Raw genomic sequence first — 25744 nt, 5'->3', positions numbered from 1 at the left:
CTGTTATATAGAGATACAGTTCTGCCTAAATAACCTATGTTATGATGCTCATACTACCATTACTGGTCTACCAAATACAGCATAACTGATTCTCCCTCATCTTCGTGCTAAGACCAAAACATAAGCATTCAACTTCAGTCATTCTGTGAGAAAAATAAGTCTTTGAAAAGAGGCAGCTGAAATTAAAAGACCTCCTCCATCTTAAAATGCAATATTTTCCTAACTGAAAATACTGCTGTAATCCAATTATATATATTCATTGCATACAGGGAAAGTCTACTATATCTTTATCATGACACTCCCTTGTAACAAAGATACGCAGTTCTTTAGTATAATTTCATATTGAAGCTGAAGCGTTCCATTTTTTTTAGCAAATTTGCAGATATTATGTAAAGTTTCCCTATGATAAAATATAATTCTGGTACATCAGCCTAACAGAGGCTTAATTAATGGTCTCCTGGGCCTCTTTTCTACTGGAGCAGATCTGTTTAAGAAGAGACTCTTAAACTGGTTTACCAAGGGGCCTTACCATGAACTGGGAATAATCCTGTGTGGTTACAATCAACACATTAGGCCTGACTGACACTAATGTACCAGAGAAAATATTTGTCACCAAATTCTACCACCCTGAAAGTTAACTGCAGGAGCCCAAGCAGGAGTTACTATCACCAATTACTGGAATAACAGTTTACTATCTGCGCAGAACAGGCAACACAGAGTATTCCACCAGATCCTCTTACTGTTCATCCATATTAAGGGACAGCTGGTTATGTACATCACTTCATAATGACAGTGAGCTGTTCAAAAGTAAACACAGTCCTACACACTCTATTCCTGGCAAGGCACATTTTACATCATGTATGTGTTACCCAGTTTCCTTACCCTAACTAAACCTGCATGTGACAAAGCAATACACACTGAAGTCCTTGGTTATAACCAACGAGCCCTAACGTGCATCTTAGAAGCAGCTCTAAGAAATTTTAACCATGTGAGAAAAATGAGCAGAAAATGGAAAAGCACGGTGCCTGTGCAGATATACTTGTGCCACTGATGCACTGAATGTCCCCGTGAGCTCCTCCTGCACCCACACAGTCCTCGCTGCAAGGCTGGAACCTACAAGCCCAAGATCCCACTTGTTATATTAGCAGGGCCCACTCGCCTCAGATCACAAGCGTAACCTGCAAGAAATGTATCCCAAGTTTCGAACTACAGCCATATGTGGAACCTGCCTCCAAACTCCCAGGTGTCATTTCTGCTTGGCTCTTTCCAACCTGTTTCAAATATAATCAGTGTTTTTTAAAACAAGGCATGAATTTTTTGTTTACCTCAAGTCAGGCAGGAGATGACCCAGTTCAACGGCACTGGCCAGGCCCTGCACAGGGCCTTACTGGCAAGCCCGCATTTTACAACAGTAGGTGACCAGCCCTGTGGCTGGAGAAAACATGGATAGGGGGAAGGAGGGTGAAAACACACGTATGGTAGAGTGCCGACTGCAACGCTCCCCACGGAGTTTCAGGGCGAGCACCGAGGCAGCGGGCACAGCGCAGGCCCCGCTCCCGCCAGCCCCAAGTCACCCCTCTGGCGTGCATCGCTTTAAACGGCACTTCGTCACCGCCACAGCTGCCAACAGCTAACGGGCTGCGTCAGGGTCCTCCCAGCGCCCCTTCTCCCCAAGAAGGCGGTCTCTGGGCGGGCTGGCAGGGGGGTCACCAGCCCGGCTCCTTGCGTTACCGGGGCTGGTTTCCCGGGTCTTCTCGCCCGGCCACGACCCGCCTCAGCAGCCAGCCCTGACGTCAGCGCCGTCACGTGCCGGTCCGCCGTACACAGGCCCCGGCGATTGCCGCCCAGGGGCCGCCGCCCCCCCTCCCTTCCCCCCCCCCCCCCCCCCCCCAAATCCGGAGAGCCGCTTTAGCTCCCCCCGCCCCCCCCCCGCCCGTCTCGGGCCGCAGCCTCTACCCCTCCTCCCGCTGCGGTCCGGCCCGGCGGCCTTGGCCTTTACCTGGTCATGCTTCTGGCGGAGGCGGCCCACCAGCGCGGGGCTAAGCGGCGACGCGCCGCCGGGGGCTTCCATACCCCACAAGCCGGGCCGGGCCCGCAGTCTCTGAGGGAGCCGCTTCGCAGCGCGGAGGAGAAGGCTAGAGGCAGCAGGCGGCCGGGCCGGGCCAATCTCCTCAGCAGGGCGAATGAGTCCTATAGAAATGTTTGTGGAGGGCGAAGCGCCGGCTACAGAGCCGCATCCACGCGGGGGCCACCGCCGCCTGGGCCCGGGTCGCCGCTGCCGGGGGAAGCATCTCACACTCGCATTCTGGGCCGCGCCGCAGCCTGGGCCCGGATCCCGCTGCGCCGGCGGGCCGGGAGAGCGCCGGCAGCTCGGTGCTGGCCGCCGTGTGCTGCCTCCTGCCTGCTGCACTCTGGGTAGCCAGCCAGCACGCCCGCCAGCCCGTCCGGCGGCCCGCCGCACCCGCGGGAGGCACCCGGCTGCGAGCCGCGAGAGGCGGGCGCTCCCCACCCCCTGCCCGGCGGCCCCGACGTCTCCCTCCGCCGCCGCGCCGGGCGAGTGGCGGCCACAGTATGCCGAGTGCCACCTCCGGGCACGGGTATCCTCCGTCATGAACTTGTTCAGAGCACAGGCCCACGCCTCGAGCGCAGAACATCGCATCCAGCCTCCCTCCGTAAGGAGGTTTGATCGGCCTACAGTCATAGAATCTTAGAATAGTTAGGGTTGGAAAGGACCTTAAGATCATCAAGTTCCAACCCCCCTGCCATGGGCAGGCACTCATACTAAACCATGTCACCCAAGGCTCTGTCCAACCTGGCCTTGAACACCGCCAGAGATGGAGCATTCACAGCTCCCCTGGGCAACCCATTCCAGTGCCTCACCACCCTCACAGTAATGAACTTTTTCCATATACCCAATCTAAACTTCCCCTGTTTAAGTTTGAACCCATTACCTCCTGTCCTGTCACTACAGTCCCTAATGAAGAGTCCCTCCCCACCATCCCTATAGGCCCCCTTCAGATACTGGAAGGCTGCTATGAGGTCTCCACCCAGCCGCTTCTCCAGGCTGAACAGCCCCAGCTTTCTCAGCCTGTCTTCATACAGGAGGTGCTCCAGTCCCCTGATCATCCTCGTGGCCCTTCTCTGCACTTGTTCCAATAGTTCCATATTCTTTTTATGTTGAGGACACCAGAACTGCACACAATCCTCCAAGTGAGGTCTCACGAGAGCAGAGTGGAGGGGCAGGATCACCTCCTTCGACCTGCTGGTCACGCTCCTTTTGATGCAGCCCAGGATACAGTTGGCTTTCTGGGCTGCGAGCGCACACTGAAGCCAGCTCATGTTCATTTTCTCATCTACCAACACCCCCAAGTCCTTTTCCACAGGGCTGCTCTGAATACCTTCTCTGCCCAACCTGTAGCTGTGCCTGGGATTGCTCTCACCCAGGTGTAGGACCTTGCACTTGGCATGGTTAAACCTCATGAGGTTGGCATCAGCCCACCTCACAAGTGTGTCGAGGTCCCTCTGGATGGCATTCCTCCCCTCCAGCGTATCAACCAAACCACACAGCTTGGTGTCATCAGCAAACTTGCTGAGGACGCACTCAATCCCACTGTCCATGTCAGCGACAAAGATGTTCAACAAGACCGGTCCCAACACCGATCCCTGAGGGACACCACTCGTTACTGGTCTCCAGCTGGATATCGTTGAGCCATTGACCACAGCTCTTTTGTGCTGCCCTCCAGCCAGTTCTCTATCCACTGAGTGGTCCATCCATCAAATTGATGTCTCTCCAATTTAGAGACAAGGATATTGTGTGGGGCAGTGTCGAAGGCTTTACGCATGTCCAGATAGATGACATCAAGTGCTCTACCCCTGTCCATCAGTTCCGTAGCCCCATCATAGAAGGCCACCAACCTGGTAAGGCAGGATTTCCCCTTAGTGAAGCCATGCTGGCTGTCACCAAGCACCTTGTTGTTTTTCATGTGCCTTAGCATGCCTTCCAGGAGAATCTGCTCCAAGATTTTGCCAGGCACAGAGGTGAGACTGACTGGTCCCTGGGTCATCCATTTTCCCCTTCTTGAAAATGGGGGTTATATTTCCCTTTTTCCAGTCTTCGGGAACTTCACCTGACTGCCATGCTTTTTCAAATATGATGGAGACATATATGATGGACAGTAATAGAATCACAAAATAGTTTGAATTGGAAGGGACCTTAAAGGTCATCCAGTTCCAACTCCCCTACCACAGGCAGGGACACCTTCCACTAAAGCAGGTTGCTCCAAGCCCCTTCCAATCTGGCCTTGAACAGTCCCAGGGATGGGGCAGCCACAGCTTCCCTGGGCACCCTGAGCCAGGGCCTCACCAGCGTCACAGGAAAGAGTTTTTTTTAATATGTAATTGAAGTAGACAGAACTACAGGTCTTTTATAACAGGGAGGTGATGTAGCAATAACTGATCTCAAGAACCACAGGCTGGTTTGGGTTGGATAGGGCCTTAAAGCTTAACCAGTTCCAACCCCCCTGGCACAGGCAGGGACACCTTCCACTAGACCAGGTTGCTCAAATACCTGCTCTGCAGAACCTTTGCTATCAGGACGCCTGACAGTGAATAAAGTGTAGGCTGCAATGACTGGAAGGATTGCAAAATGTACTTAGATGCACTGAAATCATTTAAGGCAACACTAAGGCTTGACTACATGAAATGTTACTGTGTGGGAAGCAAGTGGCATGCAGCCCCTCTAGGACTACCACAGCATAATTTATGTGCAGTAAATTCATAAGCTAGTATTGTCAATGGCATGAGGCACAGCCAAAGTAATGTTCTGGTAACTGAGTGGAGCCATACTTCAACAGCATGCTGGAGCACAGCATCACTGAAGATACTTGACATAGGGCTGACTGGCTGCTTCAATTGCAACAGGTGTATTTTACCTTCTACACACGGAACACCACATTGAGGGATTCAGTTGTGTCTATTGCTGCACCTTTCCCTTGAGTGAGCAGGGAGCGGTGAACACCCAGCATATGTATTTGACAGTGGAGTAGAGGGCCTTACACTGTCTCCATGACAAGGACTGGCAGGCATGTCACTAGGTGGAAGTACAAAGGTGCATCTTCCCTGGATTTAGATCGGGGATGGGGTGTCCTTCTGCAGAACATTTCCTTTCCATGAGCAGAACTAACCCTGCATACACCATGAAACAACTGTGTTATATACAGGAGACAGTATGTGCTGTGTACTTCAAATCCAGGTTCCCATCCCCCTTAAAGAGCCTCTTAAAGCTCTACAGATGAGGAATTTAGAAACAATTTTCAAAGCATGGTTACTCAAGCTGGAAGTTAGCTTTTAGCCAGACTTTAATACATTTTCCAATATTGCAAATAAAAATTTGCAATTGCAGCTGGGTAGTTTGGTTTATGAAATAACTACATCCATAATCTTCTAAATGCTCATAGTAAATAGCTCCCTTTCAGCCTGCTTAGAACCTCTCCTAAACTTTTCTTCAGTTTACAGGGCTCGCAGAGGAGATACTACAAATACAGGTCATTTTAAAATGCTCTAGTTTGATTCAATTTCACCTCAACTTGATTGGAAGACAAAACAGATGCACAACCTGCAGATACATAGAAACATAGAATTGTAGAATGGTTTGGTTGGAATGGGTCTTAAAGATTTATTTATTTATTTATTTTTGTCCTTACCTAACAATAGGAGCCACAAAGTAGGAATTTTCTATCATGAGATGCTGATTTCTAAGTCAAATGTAAAGGCATGAGATTGTTACTTGCCTGTTTTAAAGACTTTGCCATTTCCCATGCCACTAGTACACCATTTAGTCACTAAATGTATTGCGTTGAAGACTTCTGACAGTTGGCCAAAGTAAGAGGCTGCATCATTATGAGAGTAATGACTGTGTGTTTGGTTGTACTGAGAGTAGTATGGGATAGTTTACTGTATCCTTTTATACATTTTGTTTTTCATCTGCCAATAAAAAATATTCTAATAGTAACAAACAGATGGGACACAGCACTTGCCAAAAAGGAACACAAAGCCTGTCTCTGGGTTACATTCTTCTGCACTTATAACCTGTACAAAACCATTGTCACCAATGAAATTCTATGAAATATAAAATAAATCAAATTGGAATTTGGCCTTCTAAGTCTAGATTTTTTGTTTACTATTTTACTACATTAAATCGTTTAGATGGCCTACCAGATGATTTTCATAAAACCTTAGGAAAACGCTGGGAGAACTCTAATTAAGTGAAGGAAAGGCAAATAAGCAAAGCTTACATGCTCCCCTCCAAGCAGATGGCTTACCAGTCAGCAGATATGCCTGTGCTGTAGCTGAAGATGTGTCTGCTGGCAGGTCTCCTACCAGAACCCAAGCTAACTAGCTTTTGAGAATGAGAAATCAGTGTCGTATTTTTGGCTTTAGTATAAACAGGTCAGCCCTTCCTGTGAGAGCAGAGGATTAGAAGCAAAGTTTTGGAGAAGTCAAGTTAAGTTTGCAGCAGAGAATCTCACACCAGGGCCCTGGCTCAAAGACATTCTTCTTTGGCAAAGAAGTCTGTGCCTTCTCCCATACTCCTTAAATGTCGTTTACCATTCCACAAAGAGGGCAGGCTCAAGGGAAGAGGAAAACAAGGAGATGACAAAAAGAGGAGACCAATGTGGGAAAATACCTCAGGTGGTCATTCTGCTGAGAAAAACAGAGGTAAAAACATGCAAGACCAGAAACTTTAGTCTGAAAATATGGATTGCAACATAAAATCATGGATGAGGAGAAGAGGATTAAGAACCAGGTCATCCTTGGAGCTGACATGTGTGCACATACGTGCAGAGCTACACCAAGAACAAGAGTTGCGTTTGGACTGCCTGGAGAACGAGTACTGAGGAAAACTGACAGGAGATCATCATTATCAAGTCGGAAAATAAGGTACCCTGAGACAGGCCTCCTGCAAGAGGAGTGCGTCTTCGGAAAACAAGGTATGACCTGTGAAGACCAGCTCTGTTACCAGCACATGGAGACAGTCTCATAATGTGAGCAGTGAATGAACTTCCCTAGTGGACAGCAGACTCCCTGATCTGCTTCAGGAAAATTTCAAAAACAGTCTTCTGGCATGAAATGGTCTTGCTGGAACTTCTTCATGCTGGAACTTGCAACTTTTCTTGAATCTGACTCTGAATTAACTGTTTTCAGTGTTGGGTTGAGTTTCTTTTACCTCAACTGTTACAATATGGTAGTACATCACTATACTCTATACACTCACCCCTGCCACATGTGCAGGTGCCGTTACCTGACCACACTCCCTAGTGCTACTGCTGTGCCCCACGCTCCCATGGTGCTGAAGAGGATATAGAAAGAACTAAGTGATCTTCAGTGAGACCCACCATCCCACTGTCCTGCCAGACCTGTTGGTGATGACTTGTTTCACTGGCAAGCAACAATTATGAGACTATAATTACAGTGCATATCAAGGGGAGTATTTTTTCTCACAGTACATTTTCTAACAGACTGTCCTTTCAAAACACCAAAGATTGCTTTTACAACAAAAATATACCACACCCAAACATAAACAGTAATGGGAATATTTGTCTTGATATCCTGAGATCACAATGGTCACCAACTCTGACTGTATCTAAAGTTCTATTGTTCATATCCTCCTTACTTTGTGATCCTAATCCAGATGATCCTTTAGTACCAGATATTGCACAGATCTGCAAGTCAGACAAGGAAAAATGCAACAGATATGCAAAAGAGTGGACTCAGAAATACGCAATGTAAGCTTCTGAAGACTTTTTCATACACCAGAGTACTGTAAATTCTAGGTTTTTTTCAAAACTAGAAGGAAATGGAGGACAGTTTAATGTTTCAACATATCATGATGTGCCTTGAATTTTTTTCAACCATGTAAGTGAGTTTCTGGAGCAAGGGAGAACCAACTTCCAAAAATAACCTTATGACTGTGATCAGAATATTTATCCTTTTTGTATGCTTTGCAGAAGACATTTAATATGGTTTTTAAGAGCCGGGCATCTGCATCTTCAGACTTTTGGGGGTTTTTTAGTGTGAGGTGCCCCTACCCATGGCAGGGGGGTTGGAACTAGATGATATTCAGGTCCTTTCCAACCCCAGCTGTTCTATGTTTCTATGATTCTATGATCACTGTGGTTGTAGACAGCCTGCCTTCTGCAGTGGGTGACTACACGACTTGAATCAAGACATAGCACTAATCATAATGGACAGTTTAAGAAAGATATTGCTGCATTTAGAACAAAAAACCCAAAACAGTATCCTCATGTTAACTGTAACTGATAATAATAATCTAATAATAATAATCAAAATGCCACAAGAACCAGTCCATCTTAGAATTTTACATAATTCTGACTCTAACACCATGCATGCTCATTTTGAACTTTTAAAAAGAATTTAGAGAGTTGCTGGAGATTAAAAGCCTTTCTCTGTTGCTGTGACCTGCCAGGAGGATAAGTGCTCCAGCAAATATTTAAGAAAAACTGTCTCTGCTCCACCAGCAGTAATTGAATTTTTTCCTATCGAAAAGTTTTATTCTGAACAAGACCACTATTAACTTTTCTAATGAATAGTCTTAAGATTGCAGATATGTCCTTTTGGAACATCCTCTTGCAAAAAAACTATGCCATGACGCTCTCTCCATCAGTAAATCTGGAAGGAGACCCAGTTCCTCTGGGCTGAGTGGAATGAAGAGGCATGAATCTGTGCAGTGCTTACAGAACCATGGTGAAAGCCTGCATCTGCTTCAGTCCAATCAGTCTGAAACAGCCAGTATTTTTTGTGTTTGGAGTATGACAATGAAGTCAAACTAGCAGATACCTTTCACTGTCCATAAGAAGAGAGGTTTTTAAATGGCTGTTGGTCTGAAAAGTTGGCAGGTGATACTGACATTAGCATGTTTCTCCTTCCCACGTAAGAGACTTCAGGGAGCTTTCTGGTGGCACCATCTGTAGAAATTCTATTTCCTGATCTTAAAAGCATCTGTGTAAAATACATGAGTTTTTTGGAAAACAAGATATAGCCAACTATTAGTGTGAATGATGCTTTAGTTTTACTATGTGTTTGCTAATAAGTTATTTTTATGCTACTATCATGCAAGAAAGCTCCAGACCCCTGGCAGCAACACAGCTGACTGTATCCTAGCTTTTATACCATGGCCACTGTCCTGGTTTGCTTAATACATAAAACTTGGATGCTTTATTTGTAATGCTTTGTAGTTGCTTCTGCCATCTTTGATTAGTATCACCTGGAAACCCCAGCTTTTGCTACATGTAGTCACACCCAAGAGGAAAGCCGGGCTCAGAAAAGATTAGTGTCACTTTGCTTTTTCCCCTTATCTTTTCTCTGTAAAGGAGGAGAGCTTTCTGATCATGGCAGGGTATCAGTAAAGATATGCTCAATAGCTGAATACCTTAAGGGCCTCAATCTCCTTTCATATGTCCCAGAATTAAAGCTGGTATAAGTCTGTTGACTTCTGTGGTGATTTATACCTGCATTAGTGGTAGGAGAATCAAGTGCTGAGGTTTTTATGGAGGGTACTATGAAATTTGTTCTTTTTAGCTTGTTAAACAGACAGTAACAAATTCACACATCTGCTAAAGAGAAGACTGTGACCTTAAGGATGTCTTTCTCCCAAACCATTTACTCCTGTACTCATTTGCTAAGGTGATGATGAGAGTCTTACATAGCAGAGATTTATAAGGGAAAGAGAAGTCCTTATACAGACTAAGGGAGAAGGTTTAGAGGTCTTCCCCACTGCAAATGTGCAGCTACTTTTCTAGTGTTTGGACACACAGTCTCTTCACTGTAGGAACCAGCAACATGCACACACAGTCTGCACAAAAAAGCCAAAGCTGGTAGCACATAAAATTTGTATGAATGTTTGCATTTCACTCTCACAAGCTAATTTGGACTGTTGGTTCTTGGGCTGTTGGACTTTGGCCCAGGACACTGTGTTTAATACAGGTCATGTATCAGGTCCAGGCATAAGCCACCTAGGTCAGACCCATGAAGAATTCTCAGCCAGAAGCAGCCTTGTTAGGTACTCTGTAATTTGGTGTGGTTTTCTGCTAATTATTGATAAAGAGGAGATTATATGCAAGTATTTTTTTTGCTGTTGCCAGAGAGAGCCCATTTGACACTGTTAAACTCTCAGAAAGCAGTTCTTTTGGTTTTCAGTTTGAAGGCCCAAAAGGAGGTGTGCCTGCTAATTGGATATTTCACATTGTCATGTTTAGAAGTGATAAAGTGACATTTCTCCTGCATATGTGAATTCCTTTCCTGATGCTGCAGCAAGCCAGAGTGGCAGCCTGAAATTGCTTCCCAAACTTTTTATCTCTGTTTCTGGGGCTGAAGTAAAGCTTGTAACTACAAAGGCTGGGGTTATCATTATTTTCAATTAATAACTTTGTCTATCCTTTGAATTGTAACTTCTTATTCACTTCAGGGAACCATTTACATATATTTACATCTACTTATTTATACACTTTAACAAATGTACTCATATGAAAACAGGGCATTTCCCTGACAAGCTTAAACCTGTTTCCCTATCATCCAACTTACCTTTCATTTCACGTTTTGTTTTCTTTCTTGACATTTATTCTATCCTAAAGGACTGCATTTTATTGCTAAAATCATCTCTGGTTTCCTGATATCGTACCAGTATTGTTTAATTCTTCTCTATACAATTCCAAATTATGTTGAGCATTACATTATTTAAGAAAACAACTGGGATAGGACTACGATAAACTGAAGGAAGCCAGAAACCACTCTGCTTCTACAAAACTGAATCATATTGCAATTCACTCCTGCATGCCCTTTCTTAAGCATGTAGTCCGCATTACTGAGATGGTCCTCATGGCTTCAGTGGAAGCATTTACATTATCATGGACTCTCCTCAAGGGAGAAGAATTCAGATGACTTCTCTAAGAGAGTTTCTCTGGAGGCTCTAGGCTGAGCAGACTCATAGTACAATTTGAACTCTTTTTTGCATCACCAGATCAAATCTGGCCTCGCTAATAGTGAGAAATTGTTACCATCTGAATCCTAATCCATGGCATATGTAATCAGGGCTGGGTGGTCTCATTATAACTTCTAGGAGAGCAAACCTCATCTCATAAACCACCACTGCAGGTGGCACTTAAAATGGAGGTCTCCAGGCTCAGTGGTGTTAATCCTGCTCTTTTTACTGCTGCTGAATTCACACAGCATCTTTAGCAAAGGAAACAAAGCAAAGTCAGTTAGCTTTGTATTTTCTGACCCCTGAAGATTTCCACTAGATGTTTGTCATCATTACTTAGAGGAAGGAAAAAATGAAAAAAGATTTTTTAAGTGCATATTGTGTGGAATGTTGTAAACTACAATTATTAGAGCAAACTTGAGTGAGGAGAACCCAGAGAGGAGAATGCTTTAAAAGATGCCATCTGTGATTTCAGGACACACGTACAAATAGATCCAATTTTATACAAAACAAGAATTTAGGATTGATTAGGCTCCTATGTGGAAGAAATAGGTTTTTCCATATCCTTTGACATATCAAATGTAACTGATCTAGTTGACTAAGTTTTGAAGATATTCAAACTATTTTAATCAACCTAAACTGGTCACTGTCCTAGATTCAGCACTAGCAGTCATTTTTCTCAGTAGCTGGTGGATATCAGTTTACAAGATGAACCTTAATCTTTGTTTACATGGATTTATTGTATTACACTGAGAGGAAAGTACTGCCTGGCCATCTTACCTTGTTCCTGTTTCGCAGTACCATGCGAACCTGGTATTGTGAACCACTGCTACAGCAACAGCTAGCAACATCCTTGAGCAGGCATCTCCATGGTTTAAAATCTTCATGGAAGATTATAGCTAGCCCAAAGACAAGCCCAACCAACAGCAAAAACATCATCGCCCATGGCGGCACAACTAGACAGCCAGCACTTCTAAGCACCTGCTCAACAAGGGTTTTAATCAGTGTCGGTAGCTCAATGGAGGGCAGGTGCAGCAGCATTTACCATTCTCAGAAAGCAAAGTAGGCATGGCATGAAGAACCACCAGCTCTGGAGCAGACACATTTGCTCTTGGCTAAAAAACACGTTTTTGACATGAGGGCTATGATAGGGGAGCTGCTGTTTCCATATAAAAGTGATGGTGGCGAACAGAGGGTACTGGTGTAGTTCAGTGAGGAGCAGATCCTATTTTTATGTTTGATTTTGATGTATTTTGATTTTGTTTCCCAAAAGTGTTAAAATTAAGGAGACATGTATTTATATATAATAAAAATAAGTGAGAAAGTGACAGAACAAGGAACTGAAGGCTTTCAATAATATGTTTTGTTTTAAAATTACAAGAGCTCAAATGCACAAAACCTTAAAGGCCTCCATCCAACAAAATACTTACATGTATTCTTAATTTTAAGTCTCCCTACAGTCACGCTTTGCTGAATTGAGGCATAATAATGGTAAATTTCTAGGCCAAATTCTGGACTGAAGTCAGTAGATGCAGATGTCTTTAAAAGAAAACAATATGTGTATGTAGAAAGCACATCTCTAGACACGCATGCCTGATCATTGCATCCATGTTCTGAAATTGTCAAATGCATGAACATTTGTTTCCCAAGATTTAAAATATTTGCCTTCTTTAACACAGAGCCACCGAGGTGCTTTGCTCTACCAGCAAAAAAAAATGGTCTTTGCCCAGAAGACCTTATAAAATTATACAGATGAATAGCAGGTAAAACAGAGGAAGGAGTGAGAATGGAGGAGAGCTGGAGTGATAGGCTCACACGGTTATTCATTATAGACATATGCACTTTGTGGTTGCCAAGTTATAAGTTTTAAATATAGAAGTTTACTTTTATGTAGAAGTAATAATTATTAACAGAACACAAATCTTCAGGGGCTCTACAGATCATTTTGACAAGCCAGAGTGAATGGGACTTTTGCCACTCATTTCAATAGAGTCAGGCTTTTATTCCGAGTTTCTGCTTTAACCCATATGTCCCCAAAAGAGAGTGTGCACAAGTCTTTATAGTCCCATCAGGTCTGTCCTGACATGTATAGCTTGGAAACTTGGGTGTAAGCATCTGTAGATTCCTTGCTCTTGGATGGAGAATGTATTATTCATCGTACAGCTATAAAGAGCAGCATGCCAAGAAGCAACAAACCCTTCTCCAGCCCTTCTTTATAGCCAAGCCTATTAATTAACCTTGCTATCACTCAGAAGCCAAGTAGGAGACTCCTACAGAAGAGATGCTGCTCCACGATGCCTCAGCTGCAATTCTGCAGCGCTTTTCTGAGACGAAAAGCATGTGGAAACACAGCAGTATAGAACTCCTAGGTAGGAATGGTCCATGCAGATGGCTGGGTTCAGAGCTCCTGCACACCCCAGGAACCATTAATGCTGCATACCTCTGCCTCGCATAAGAAAAGGGATTTAAAACTCTCAGGCAGCAGCTTTCACTATTAACTTTCAGTTTTGAATCAGCTGAGAAGTGGAGGCTTTGAGGAAATCTGGGTCCAATTTTTATTTTTAGGTAAACTGCCAGGGAAATAAATCACACAATGATTTTCAGTGATTTTTATAAGAGAACTGACAACTCACTGTGGTGACTCAGTATTTGCAGAGTAGTCTAAATATTGTGTAAGCACTTTAATTTCAGCCATGACTCAAAGAATTCAAGGTGCCTGGGCTTTGTTCCTTTAGCAGTTCAGAGGTATTTCAGCAGGGGGTGGGGCAAGAAGGTAGCAGACTTTGTCGTTCTTGTTCTTAGTTGCTGGCTGGGGTTAAACCATGACAACGCTTTTAAGGAATCATGCAAAGCTACATGGAATTAATATTTTTCTAATATTCCAGAACTTGTACCCCACCTAAAATATGTAAAATTCATTTATTACAGAGACCAACTAATCTTAGTAAAGTCACTGGTAAAGTTTGAGTAGTATGTGGTTTGGTCATGCTCTTGCCCAGTTTCAATGGACCTATTGGGGAGGTATAAAAGCTTTCCAGAAAGATGATAGTAAAATCCTTTGTAGTGCTAGCAAAGAAAAAAAAAAAAACCTTTAGTGGGATTTTGGGTTTGGGTTGTTTTTTTTTTTAATTATTTTTAAACTTATCAAAACAAAAAAAAAAAGAACAGCATGTTAAGTTCAAAGAGGAGGCTCTGACACCCCTCTAACCAAGGCTCCATGTGCTCTGAGTAAAGAAAACTGGCATTAGTGTAGTGACTTCAACCTGGCTCCGTGCTGTCTGAAAGGTCCATTCACAGGGAAGTTAATGCGATATCTTGGCCTGAATTACCTCCTTTTTATCACTACCTCGGTGCTATTTAGATATAGATTTTTTTTTTTAGTTAAATGTACTTGTTAAATTTTAATGTTCTTTTGAAATACGGATGAGTTCAAATACCGCTATATGCTGCTTGCTGGGTCCAGAGAGTCACACAGCGGGAGCAGAGCTGTACTCAAGCCATGCTGAAGTAGTTTAGCTACAGCAGAAGATGATTTTATTTTCAGTACACACATGATGTAATAACCACCCAGCTAATAAGCTTTAACTAGTCAGCAGTGTCCCATTTTATTCTTATAAAATGCTATAGCAAATCTATGCTTGAAGTGGATCTTCCCCCAAATTAGTGTACACTATGATCTCATTTGCTCCCTCCCACCAAAGCAGATCTTCAGTACCTACAGACGCTCAGCTCTGCATGAGACTGACCTGCTCTTGTCCAAGGGACTGCACAGGCAGACGGGACAGTCCCTTTTGCAATGACAAGGCTGGAGGCAGCCACCTCTCAGTACACACGTCTGCAGCGCATTTGCAATACTCAGACTTTGGAGAATATTAACTCTTAATGTAGCAATAAGAGCAACCAGATATTATTTGCAAATGAAATACCAAATTCTTTAGCTGCATGTGTTATTTTGTTGGGACAGTGCTTTGTTATGAAACTGAAATGCTAGAAAAATCAAGGAACCAGTAACTTCTTGCACCAAGTATTTGTTGAAGCCCAACTGCGATGGGCAAGGAAGTACAATACATAGGTCTAGAGATGTCAAGGCAAGAAAGGACTATTAGATCAGCTATCCCAATTCACGCAGCAAAAGCTACCAGACAACCAAAATAGACTTGCATTAAGTTTAATGCTTATACTTTGATTAACAGCTTCTAAATAACTAAGGAATATCATTGAGACACATCTGGCAATGGCCTGAATACACCAAGACAGGTAGAACACATCATGAATCCCAACAGGGGTTTTCAGCTGGTACTTTGAAATGGCTGCTTTATTTCCAATAGCAGCTTTAGTTTTCAGACATCAGTCCTTCTGAATGTTTCCCTGCTAGGTGAGAAAGCTTCCTAATACCCTGCATTTTCTTCCCATGAAGAGAATACTTACACATTATAATTGAGTCACTTCTCAATCTTCTTTTTATAATGAAAGATAGAATAAAACAGCCTGCGGCCTTTAGAGCATAGGCAGGTTTCCAGGAGAGTTTATGAAGGAGCAGAGGAGGTCTTAATTTGACTACTTACAATACAGGATGAGTCATCTCCCTTTTCAAACTTGCCAAAAGCTTTCGATTCCTTCAGGGAAAAGCTCACATTATATACTCACATTAAAAAGCCTGTAAGCATGTGTCAGTTCAGATAGCCTTCGGACTCTCAGGCAGTTTTTGTGGACATGAACACTATTTACAACAAACAATCTGGAATTGCATAGTAGGTGGAAATTTAAACCTTGTCTAAATCTAAAGCTCTAGTGCTATTCCTAACAGCAGCTTTTGTTTCACTGAAGTGTTTTCTTTTCATAGAAGTGGATTTCAACTAATCTAACCGTGATTTGAGAAAAGCCTTTGCAGATCCTAGTGTCATTACAGACTGTTTGCAGGGGCTTGCTGTTGATTGGTGCCAATATGGGCATTGGTGGACAGGGGCTTCTCCCCTGCTCAGAGTCTTCTGGAGGGACTGCCTGGATCTCTGATATGGAGCTATTTTCTGAACACAAAAGCCATTGTGGTTTGATTGGTAACTAGCACAAGCACCTGCATATGATCTTGTTATTAGCAAGGGAACCACTGTGGAGGAGCAAGTTGCACCCTCAGTGGCACATGCAGCAACCTCTGAGAGCCACGGTCCTCACGCAGCAACCTGCTCCCTACCACAGAGCCTTGTGATGGTTATCCAAATTCAGCTCCTGCTCTTGTTGGTGCCCATTCTGGGCTTCAGCCCTGGAGCTATACCAAACAGCTCCATACAAAAGCCATTCTCCCCCTTTCCCACGGTGCGCCTGTGACAGCAGCTCTCTGTACTCATCAGCCAAGACCCATTTCCCCAAAATCTAGCAGAGGAGGGTTCCTGGTTCCACTGTGCTCACAGTCAGTGCGCCCACACATGGCTCAGCCCCATGCAGGGCCATGCAGAAGTGATGTGACTGAGCCACCCGTAATCATGGCCTGTAGAAGGGAAACACTGCTTGGCTGCCTGACACCACACAACCACTGGCACCAGCAGCATTGCAAACCCTGACAGGGATTCTCTGTCTGGCTCTAAACCCATACCTATTATTTATGCATACCCCTTTTTAAAATTATAAAATACATGTCCTTAAATCTGAAAGTGCAAAAAGGGGTTATAAATATGCTAAGTCATTCTTTTATGTGACTTGAATAATTATGGAAACTGAAAGAGTTGCAATTCAAAAGGATTTTCAAAACACATCCTCTTTCAAAAGACACCTCAGTAGAAGGTCGTCTGTGACCCCTGCAATGTGTGGGTTTTTCTGATAGAGTAGATAGACCTCAGTAAGATGACAACTGCTCTCTCATAATTACCAAGTAGGAGGCTGAAACAAACTGAAAGCCATTCAAAATATCAATATCAAAGTACACTTAAATGGAATCGGCATAAAGATAAGCATTATTCTTAAATCTCTACAAGATTCTGTATCTGAGCATAAAGGAAGACACTGATTTTTAAGACAGACACAATACATCTGTAATTATTATATACTATGATTATTGTAGCAGCAAATGCAAATCTTGTCAGTGCAGTGTGAGACCAGACTGCTTACATAGACAACTAGTAATGACAATGAAAGCAGGAAACAAAGCCACAGATACAGGTCCATGGTCCCATATCTAGTAGCCTAGGCAAACCCACCCTCTGTTCTACTAACCATGTGCCCATCAACCTCACATCGGAGCATCATTTGTGTATTCAAACATTAGGAGTGCCAGTTCTATAGCTAAGGGAAAGTCCCGTTGTCAGCTGGTGTATCGCACTGTCTTTGAAATTACCTGTGCTAGATATTTAGATTAAAAATAGTAAGTATATAATTCATATATAGCACATAAAATTTATATTAAAACACTTAAAACCATATCTACAGTACTTTAGTACCTGACTTGTATATTTATGTGACTATTGTTAGAAGTGACTAATTGGGTTTGATTAGCTTCATCATTAATATTCTGTCCATAATTTAACATGCTTCAATAAAATACCCTAAAGCAGTATAATGATTAGATTTCAGGAATATGTGTTTTGCAATTAAGTTGCTCTTGATTTTGATATGCAGATTAAGAAATGGTGGTCTCATTTAAAAAAAACTGCCCTTATTAACTCAGCAGTATACTCTGAAGATTAGGTAAGAAATCCAAGATTTTCTCTTTGTATATGCTAGTTAAAATGTATTTCAATCAAGCATATGTGGGCAAATCAGATTTGATTAGTTTAAGTTCACAGTCATTCTATCTAAATGAATAATGTGTCACCTAACATTGCAAAAATTTGATTAATAGTTTATCAGTTAATTAAAAATGGGGTTTAATTTTTCTTTTTTAGGAAAATGCAAGGTAGATATTCCTTGTCTTCATCATAAATGCAAATTATTTCAGCTTGAATCTATTGTTCCTTGCTCGCTTCTTAGCCAACTGGCAAGAAAATAAAGCTTTTAAAACCATCTCTTTTAGAGAAGTAGTAAAACTTTGCTTGCTTACACATATGGCTGCCAGTTGTCTATATTAGACTGGGATAATCCATGCACATCCTTACTCCTTCCCCAGCCTCTGCAGGGGCTTGCTGGAGAAGACCTTGGACTGTCCCACAACAGGTCCAGGAGGACTCTGCAAGTGAAGGAGCCACATAGGACCCACTGAAGAGTTTATGAGAGCAGAGCTGATCCTTTCACTCCCTGGAATGGTTAGTAAGAACCTCTGAGAGCAGGCATTACCTGCAGTCCTCAGCATCTCCTCTGTTCTCCCTCTTTGCAATGCCATCTGCTTGCAGCCATCAGCCTATCACAAGCCCAGAGGAGCCAGGTGCAGGGTGGTAGACAAAACCCCAAACCAACAGCTCCAGAGAAAGGAACATGATTAGTCAGATTGGGTGTCTGAGCACAGCTGCTGTAGGGTTGCACCTTCTGTGTGTGTATATGTGTGTATTTTATATATGTATATATACCCTCACTAGCAGACATCCATCCTGCTGAGCCAGAAGGGGAAGCAGGATGAAGCTGTTGGTGGTACCCACATTTGTGAAAGCTCTCTATACATGTCTGCTCTGTGTTGCCAGCTGTGCACACGTGTGTGCAGCAGCCTCACCTCTCTCAGGCTGTAAGATCCTGCTTGATACATTTTCCTCTGACAATATCTATGCAGAACAACTTGGGAAGTAAGGGAGGGGGGATTTCCTCCCTCTAAAAAGCTTAGAAAGCTATTTACAAATATCAACATTAAATAAATGATAGTGATACAAAAATCAAACATGAAAAGTTAGAAACTGGCAAAGTTGAGGTTTTCTTCGAGACCTCATTTACTTGATGCAGCCACATCATATAGTTTTAATTATATTCTCCCACATTACACTTTCTATAGGATTTTACATTATCCAGTGCACAGCATGAATAGCGCTGAATTAGCAAGTGTGGAACACGTACATCTACGCATGACATTAGCCAAGTACACAATTTAAGACACTCAGCAGAGCCTCGTTTAAAAATGCTCTTACAAGTCCCTATTATTTCCCCTAGGAAAACCAAGAAGACTTTAGTAGGGACCATAGAACAGTTCTCACATGGTAGAAAACAGTCACGGGGTGCCTTTCATGGCTCAGGCTGAGCATGGGACCACTACAAAGCGCAGCCTGTGTGCTCCAGTAAGCATCACCATCAGAGCAGAGGAGACAGGCAGGATGGTGATTACTCTGGTAGCTGTTCAGCAATAACCAAGGAAATTTCTCTGCTTTTCGTCAAGAAGTCTGTCCCTTTATATTTGGATTTTAATATTAAAATCAGTCCAGAATGTTAAAAAATACCTACTCCAAAAATGCTGGCTGAGTTCCTCATTCATCCAAGTTCCTTCATCCTCCCCTCTGGCACTGTCCTCCCAGTGGCTCCTACGCTCTACCTCCAGAGCTTGGGGTACTGAGACCATTCCACCCTTTTTTTTCTTCCACCCAAACGTTTCAATCTTCAATCCTTTTCAATCTGTCTGCAAATCAAACCTCTTATTTTAGTCCTTATAATTGACTCTTCTGTTCCCTTGTCACCTATACTTTCTGTACTTTTTATCTTTATTTTTCTGCATAAAGCAGCCTCCCAGAACTGATCAAGAAAACTATTACCCTTTCTCATTTTCTCTATAGCCACTGTTGCTGCCACATCAGGAAGAAATCAGCTACTTAATTACAGCGTATGAGACAGATAAAATGCCAATTTCGCCTCCTATTTATAATGATCACTTAATTCTGCAGGCACCCCACAAAGAGCAGAATCTGCATGCTGGTCCCTCATATTTTCATATTTTTATTAATAATCCAAGCATGAGGGGGGTGAAAGACAGAGAAGATTATATTTGCTGCTATATGGTCCTACACTAGATGTTGTAAGTATAGCACAATAACCCTGTTTGTGAGCAACTAAATGTGTCTATATTAATCATAGAGTCATCTAGGTTGAAAAGGACCTTTAAGATTGAATCCAGCCATTAACCCAGCACTGCCAGGTCAACCACTGAACCATGTCCCCAGGTGCCACATCTACACATCTTTTAAATACCTCCAGGGATGGTGACTCTAACACAACCCTGTTCCAGTGCTTGACAACCCTTTGGGGGAAGAAATTTTCCCTAATATCTGGCCTAAACCTCCCTGGTGCAATGTGAGGCTATTTCTTGTTCTGTTGCTTGTTATTTGGGGGAAGAGACCAACCCCCATGTTGCTACAACCTTCTTTCAGGCAGCTTCCCAGCCACTCTTCTGCAAGCCTGTATTGTTGCATGCTTTCCTGACATAAGCAGCTCCTTCTGACTTTATAGGCCATGTTCTAATTAAGTAGAAAGCTAAAATGTGAAAGAAGGCCTTATTTGATTATCCATTAGATAAAAATGAAAGAAAACAGTTAACAGTAATTAAACAAAAACCTTCAAGTGCAAGAGGAAATACACAATTACAGTGACATGCTCACAGATTATATTAGATAGAGGGCTATGAGTAATCCTGAGTAATGGATCCATCAAGTAACAGTTCACTTCAGTGGAAGTAAGTAGTACTCAGACTTCTGGAAATCAGGCCCAGAAAGACTAACACCTAGATAACTGTGTCCCTAAGACAGAAACTAATTGGTCATGGATAATAATATAAAATGCTTGCCCTCCACCATTAATATGTGGCTGTATTAATATATCATGGCTTGGTAACATGGTATGACTGGGATCTATATCAAATGATTATGTCAATGGCCCATTAAGCAAATAGTATATTAAACCAGTAGAAGAGTATTGGGTGTTTTCTCCATAAATGGGTATATAACAGCAGGTTTAGGATTTAACTATACTCTCCAATAAATGAAATACCATATAAGCTGCAGGTTAGCAACAGATTTGCTCTACTTCATTGGTCTCTGCATAGAACCAGACATGAGGAGGCATTTTCTAACCTAGGATTTTTGCTGTAGGCAATTAAAATGAAATACTTCTCTATGAAAAGCCTTACAAACATGATCATGTAATTCCCTTCTAAAAGAAATGTTCCATTAACATTTCTGATAGAGGTCATGAATCGTTCATGTTATTTTCAGCATGTCCAGTCCAGTTATCTATAACACTGAGGATATCAAATATGCCTCACCTGCCTTTTTGCCACCTTCAGTGTTTGAGTTCAGCTCACCACAGAAGTTTGGTGATGATGAAAACTCCTGGACAGGAGACTGGGTAGGCTGGAGATAGGACAAGGCTTCCTTTCCAGTAGTATCCCTATGTTAAAAGGCAATTACCCAGATGAAAGAGGTCATTCCTCTTGAAGCCCTGCTTTGAGGACTTCCAAAAATAAGAACATTTTTAAAATCACAACAAATTCAAGTTTTAATGTGGATATTTATCCATTGAAGAATGTACTGAAATTGCAATGCTTGCATAGGTCACCAAGCCCTATCAGCTGGCATTGGCCATCAGCCATGCCTGGCAAAAACTGGACTGGAACTGGTGTCAAGGTGAGACACCACATAACAACGGGTAGGTTCACCCAAACTCAGCCTCAGGCACAGCAGCAGCTCCAAAGACGCTCTGTCTGCTTGGGTTTTGCTGCACAGCCCCTGCCAGTGACCTAGACTTGCCCAGCTTCTCATTACCCCTTTTGGAAGGACTCTCACAAGCGGCTGGGTTGCTCTGTGCCGCCCCAAGCCTTCCAGCCCTCCACACCAATTGCAAGAAAAACTCCTTCCACCTTAGAAAGAAAACACAGGACCATTTTTCAAACAAACAGAAAGAAATTGAAGTTAAATTATCAAAAGCTTTATGCTGTGTGCTGACTCCCCAGCAAAGCACAGGCAGGACTGATGCCTTTCAGTGTCCAGCTAAGTTATAGCAGCAATTGTTTCCCCGCCAGCACCCCCCAACCTGCCAATCCTAAATACATCAAGAGTCACTTTTTTGTGTATCCTTTAACAAACCCGTGTAAATAAAAACAATGTGGTATTGATAGACACTGTTACTCTAGAACAAAGACTTCAAAAACAATATGGGGAGGAGATGCAGAACCCAAGGTTCAGATCAGTTATTATAAACCAAAAAGGAACTAAAAAATAAACTACTAAGTCATTTGGTACAAGCCACAGCTGGGGGGAACTGGGGCCATATCTCTGCACAAGCTGAGGAGCAGCAGAGCTTTGGTGTGAGCTCCTCTGCATCCCAGGGCTTCCCTGCTGCTTTTACCCTGGTTCAGATGCCCAGCCCTGGGTTTGGGCAGCCTGGGCACAGGTTTCCCAGTAAGAAACTCATTTCCCTTACTCCTTGCCTCTCCTCTACATCAGGCTGCCTCACCACCACTCCCAGCCTTACAACACTCTCCTAGTGTTCCCAACACAGGTCTCCCCACCTCCACCCACCACGACTGATGCCCTAAGGCTGGCTTTCCATGCATCCCTGCCTGGAAATCACAGGATTTTTTTCCCAAGCTTGCCTCTGCCAGCATACACAAGTTACTACTGTTCTGGTTCTCACACGTTGAGAACAAATTGCTCCCCCTACATGTGTTATCTGTTCACCAATACATGGATCTGGTGACAGTAATCCTCTTCATTTTCAAGATAGTTAATGGATTTGGGCTCAGTTTATCTCCACTGTGTGTTCAGCCTCTATGAAGTGAGCATAAAACTGAGTTTCAGACACTTCTTTTCACTGTGCACAGGAGTAAAGTGCTTGAAAAGATGCAAGACAAAAAAAAAAAAAAATCAGTGCAGTGTCTTTCTGCCTCACTCACGCCTGCCAATATCATTTAAAAAAATCAATAGATTGCAATTTGCATTAATTTTAATAAATTTGCATAAACTCAGGCAAATATATTGAAAGCTTTTGTTCCTAACATTTTTAAAGTTACGCTGGAGCAAAATGCTTGGAGAGCTTGGAGAGCTCTTGCAAACAGTTGCCTGAGGGGTTGGTAGGTTCTCAGTCTCAGACTTTGCAAGTAGCCTGTATTGTTTCACTCCCACGTTTTGGAGCCCAGCATTAGGTACCCAAGGTTCTGATCAGCCTTGTACTACCTGCAGTGCACACTGAGCAGCAGATAGTTCAGGTATGCACAGAAATGTGGTTTGACATTGGGGGATTTAGACGAATGCATGCTAATCTTTTTTGCCTTTACTAAGCCTCTAGGTCAGATCTGCAAGTCCACCTACTCCAGGCTCCCCTAGAAACCTCAAAGCAAGCATTTCTTTTCAAGAAGGCATGTTTCTCATCTCCCAGATCCATAACTGACCAGATATAGAATTTATTGTAAGGCAGCAGGAAAACTTTAAAAAGCATGAGGTTTCCTGGCTCTCAGTTGTGTTCTTCAGCCACAGGTATATTCCCTCAGTTATGGTATAACCTGCTACATAGCAGGAGCATCCCCTGCAGAAGGGCTGTCCTGCTAGTGCTAGGCACCATGCACTTACTGGCATGGACTAGGTAAAACCAAGCAGGCAGGACAGCGTGGGGTTGACAGGGAAAGCCACAAGCTGCCTATATCCACATCACACATCCCAACATAGGCACGCTGCAGCTCAGTGCTTGGGCAGGGCAGGCAGACCATAGCGCCGTCCCCAGTGGGCAGCCTCCACCACAGTGAGTCTGAGCAGAAACATGACTTCTCCAAGGTTTTTAAGACTTTTCGCTCTGCAGAAGTGATGTAGGTGATAGGCAGACATAGCACGGGGCTCTTAAACCTCAGCAGTCAGCCCACTACACAGCAAGCTACAACGCTAGAGCCCCTACCAAGATTTAAGGGGGAAGGAAAATACTGCTCCTTACAGGCCTAAAACCAGAAATACAAGAGTAAAAATGAAGTGAGTAACCGCTTTTCTGCTAAATGTTTAAAATGTCATTGAGAGAATAAAACCTGAAGCTGGCTGGAATATAAATAACAAAAGTCTCACAAATACACTAAGGCCTTTAACAGCGGCTTGACCAAAGAGAAGCAATGTGTTGGGAAAAAATTATTTCAAATCCAGTTCAGAGAAGCTGATCTCTGATGTTCTTCAACTCAGAGCTTAGGATAATTTTTTTTTTCCCTCTGTAGGAACTTACACAAAAATGACAAAGAAGGAAAAATATATAAAAAGCCAAGAAATAATGACTTTTTAATCTTTGATGATATCTACTCAGAGGGTAACTATCTGTAAGGATTGCAAAATTTAACCTATCATTTTCATAGTGACAACAGAATTTATAGATTAAAGATTTATAGATTTTAAACATTTGGAACGAAACCATCTGGCTCCGCAATAGCCAGCCCCAGAGCTTCAATAGCTACAGCTCTTCTCACTGAAGAAAAGCCAAACCTCAAGTCATCAACAGCATCTGGCTATGATAAAGCCTTGCTACAACACCAGCTATTTGGAGATGCACCACTAAATTAATGGGACACGCCTGAGTTGAACTGCATGAAGGGGTATGTGGAGACAGGGTAGGTGTCCTCTGGGAAGACTGAATAAAGTATGGACCATGGAAGAGGACAGTTAAAGCTAAGCAGACAGACTGTTTTTCAGCTCTGCTTTCACAGGGGTCAGTGCTTTCTGGGTGCTTACCAAGCTTCTAGCTGGGGAAAAGGCAACTCTGGAGAGCAGCCAATGGGATTCTACCAATGCAGCACCCAGCTCCACTTATCACAGAACAGTTTGGGTTAGAGGGGATCTTAAAACTCATCCAGTTCCAACCCCTGCCACAGGCAGGGACACCTCCACTAGAGCAGGTTGCTCCAAGCCCTGTCCAACCTGGCCTTGAACACTGCCAGGGATGGGACAACCACAGCTTCTTTGGGCAACCTGTGCCAGGGCCTCAGCACCCTCACAGGGAAGAACTTCTTTCTGATACCTAATCTGAATCTCCCCTCTGTCGGTTTCCCCCTTGTCCTGTCACTACATGTTCTTGTAAAAAACCCCTCTCCAGGTTCCTTGTCAGTCCCTTTAGGCACTGGAAGCTGCTCTAAGGTCCCCCTGGAGCCTTCTCTTCTCCAGCCTGAGCAAACCCAGCTCTCTCAGCCTGTCGAAGACTTGAGAGTTGCCATGGGAAGACACCTCCCCACTCACTCACCATCCCCATCCTGGGGCTGGAGACACAAATCACCCCATTGCTCAAGTCCTCAGTAGTGGAACAGGATTTCCAGGGCCATGGTGGCCAGACACTTGCTCCCCACCCTGCCGCAAGCCCATCACACCATTTTGAAGTCACTTCTGTTCCTCAGTGATAAGGTAGAAAAAAAAACTTGAGGCAAATCTCTGACATTTTATAACTGCATTTGCACTAACAAATATAGACAACATTTATTGACATCTTAACAACTCCTCCAGGACAACATTTTTTTTAAAATGGAAGAGTAAAGATAAATCTCCCATAGATAATGCAATGAATCTTACACTGACATCCTAACAGCTCTGATTCAATCCTTGAATAGGGAAGAACTCATTAAAAATATCTTCTCCAGTCGCTGCATGGGGCCGAGGGCTCCATCAGCCCAGGCCCAGCGACTCCCACATGCAGCTGTTGGTGCCAGACAGGAACAATTTATGGTTTCATGAATTTGATGAAGTGACATATACACCAGATTAGTGTGTTTGTAAGAACTGTAAAGGTTTCACATACGGATTTTGTGAACTACAAGTTTAATTGGCCCACGATCACTATGACTGCGTATGTAAATTAGATCAGAGCAATTTCCCATGTAAATGACCATAAATTGGGCATGCC

The 25744-nt window shown here is 43.3% G+C and overlaps 1 protein-coding gene and 1 pseudogene across 2 annotated transcripts in view; one reads left to right on the top strand and one right to left on the bottom strand.

Annotated features, from left to right (window-relative positions):
- URI1 (URI1 prefoldin like chaperone) overlaps nucleotides 1-2492 on the bottom strand; it is a 44430-nt gene extending 41938 nt beyond the window's left edge. Inside the window, exon 1 of one of the 2 annotated variants that reach the window (XM_061469108.1) lies at nucleotides 2000-2492. In XM_061469108.1, coding sequence (XP_061325092.1) covers nucleotides 2000-2071 — 72 coding nt within the window. In that variant the 5' untranslated portion in view covers nucleotides 2072-2492. The remainder of the gene's footprint in view (nucleotides 1-1999) is intronic. The other variant, XM_061469109.1, reaches the window with a different exon arrangement.
- Nucleotides 2493-7342: 4850 nt separating this feature from the next.
- LOC133277221 (ubiquitin-conjugating enzyme E2 D1-like) lies at nucleotides 7343-8048 on the top strand (annotated as a pseudogene).
- Nucleotides 8049-25744: the final 17696 nt, after the last annotated feature.

The sequence above is a fragment of the Pezoporus flaviventris genome, unplaced genomic scaffold (assembly GCF_033815535.1).
Source record: "Pezoporus flaviventris isolate CSIRO_AGI_PZ_B2104156 unplaced genomic scaffold, CSIRO_AGI_Pfla_v1 ptg000054l, whole genome shotgun sequence".
Lineage (NCBI taxonomy): Eukaryota > Metazoa > Chordata > Aves > Psittaciformes > Psittacidae > Pezoporus > Pezoporus flaviventris.
Note: the sequence above shows the minus strand (reverse complement) of the source record. Positions and strands in the feature narration are given on the sequence as shown.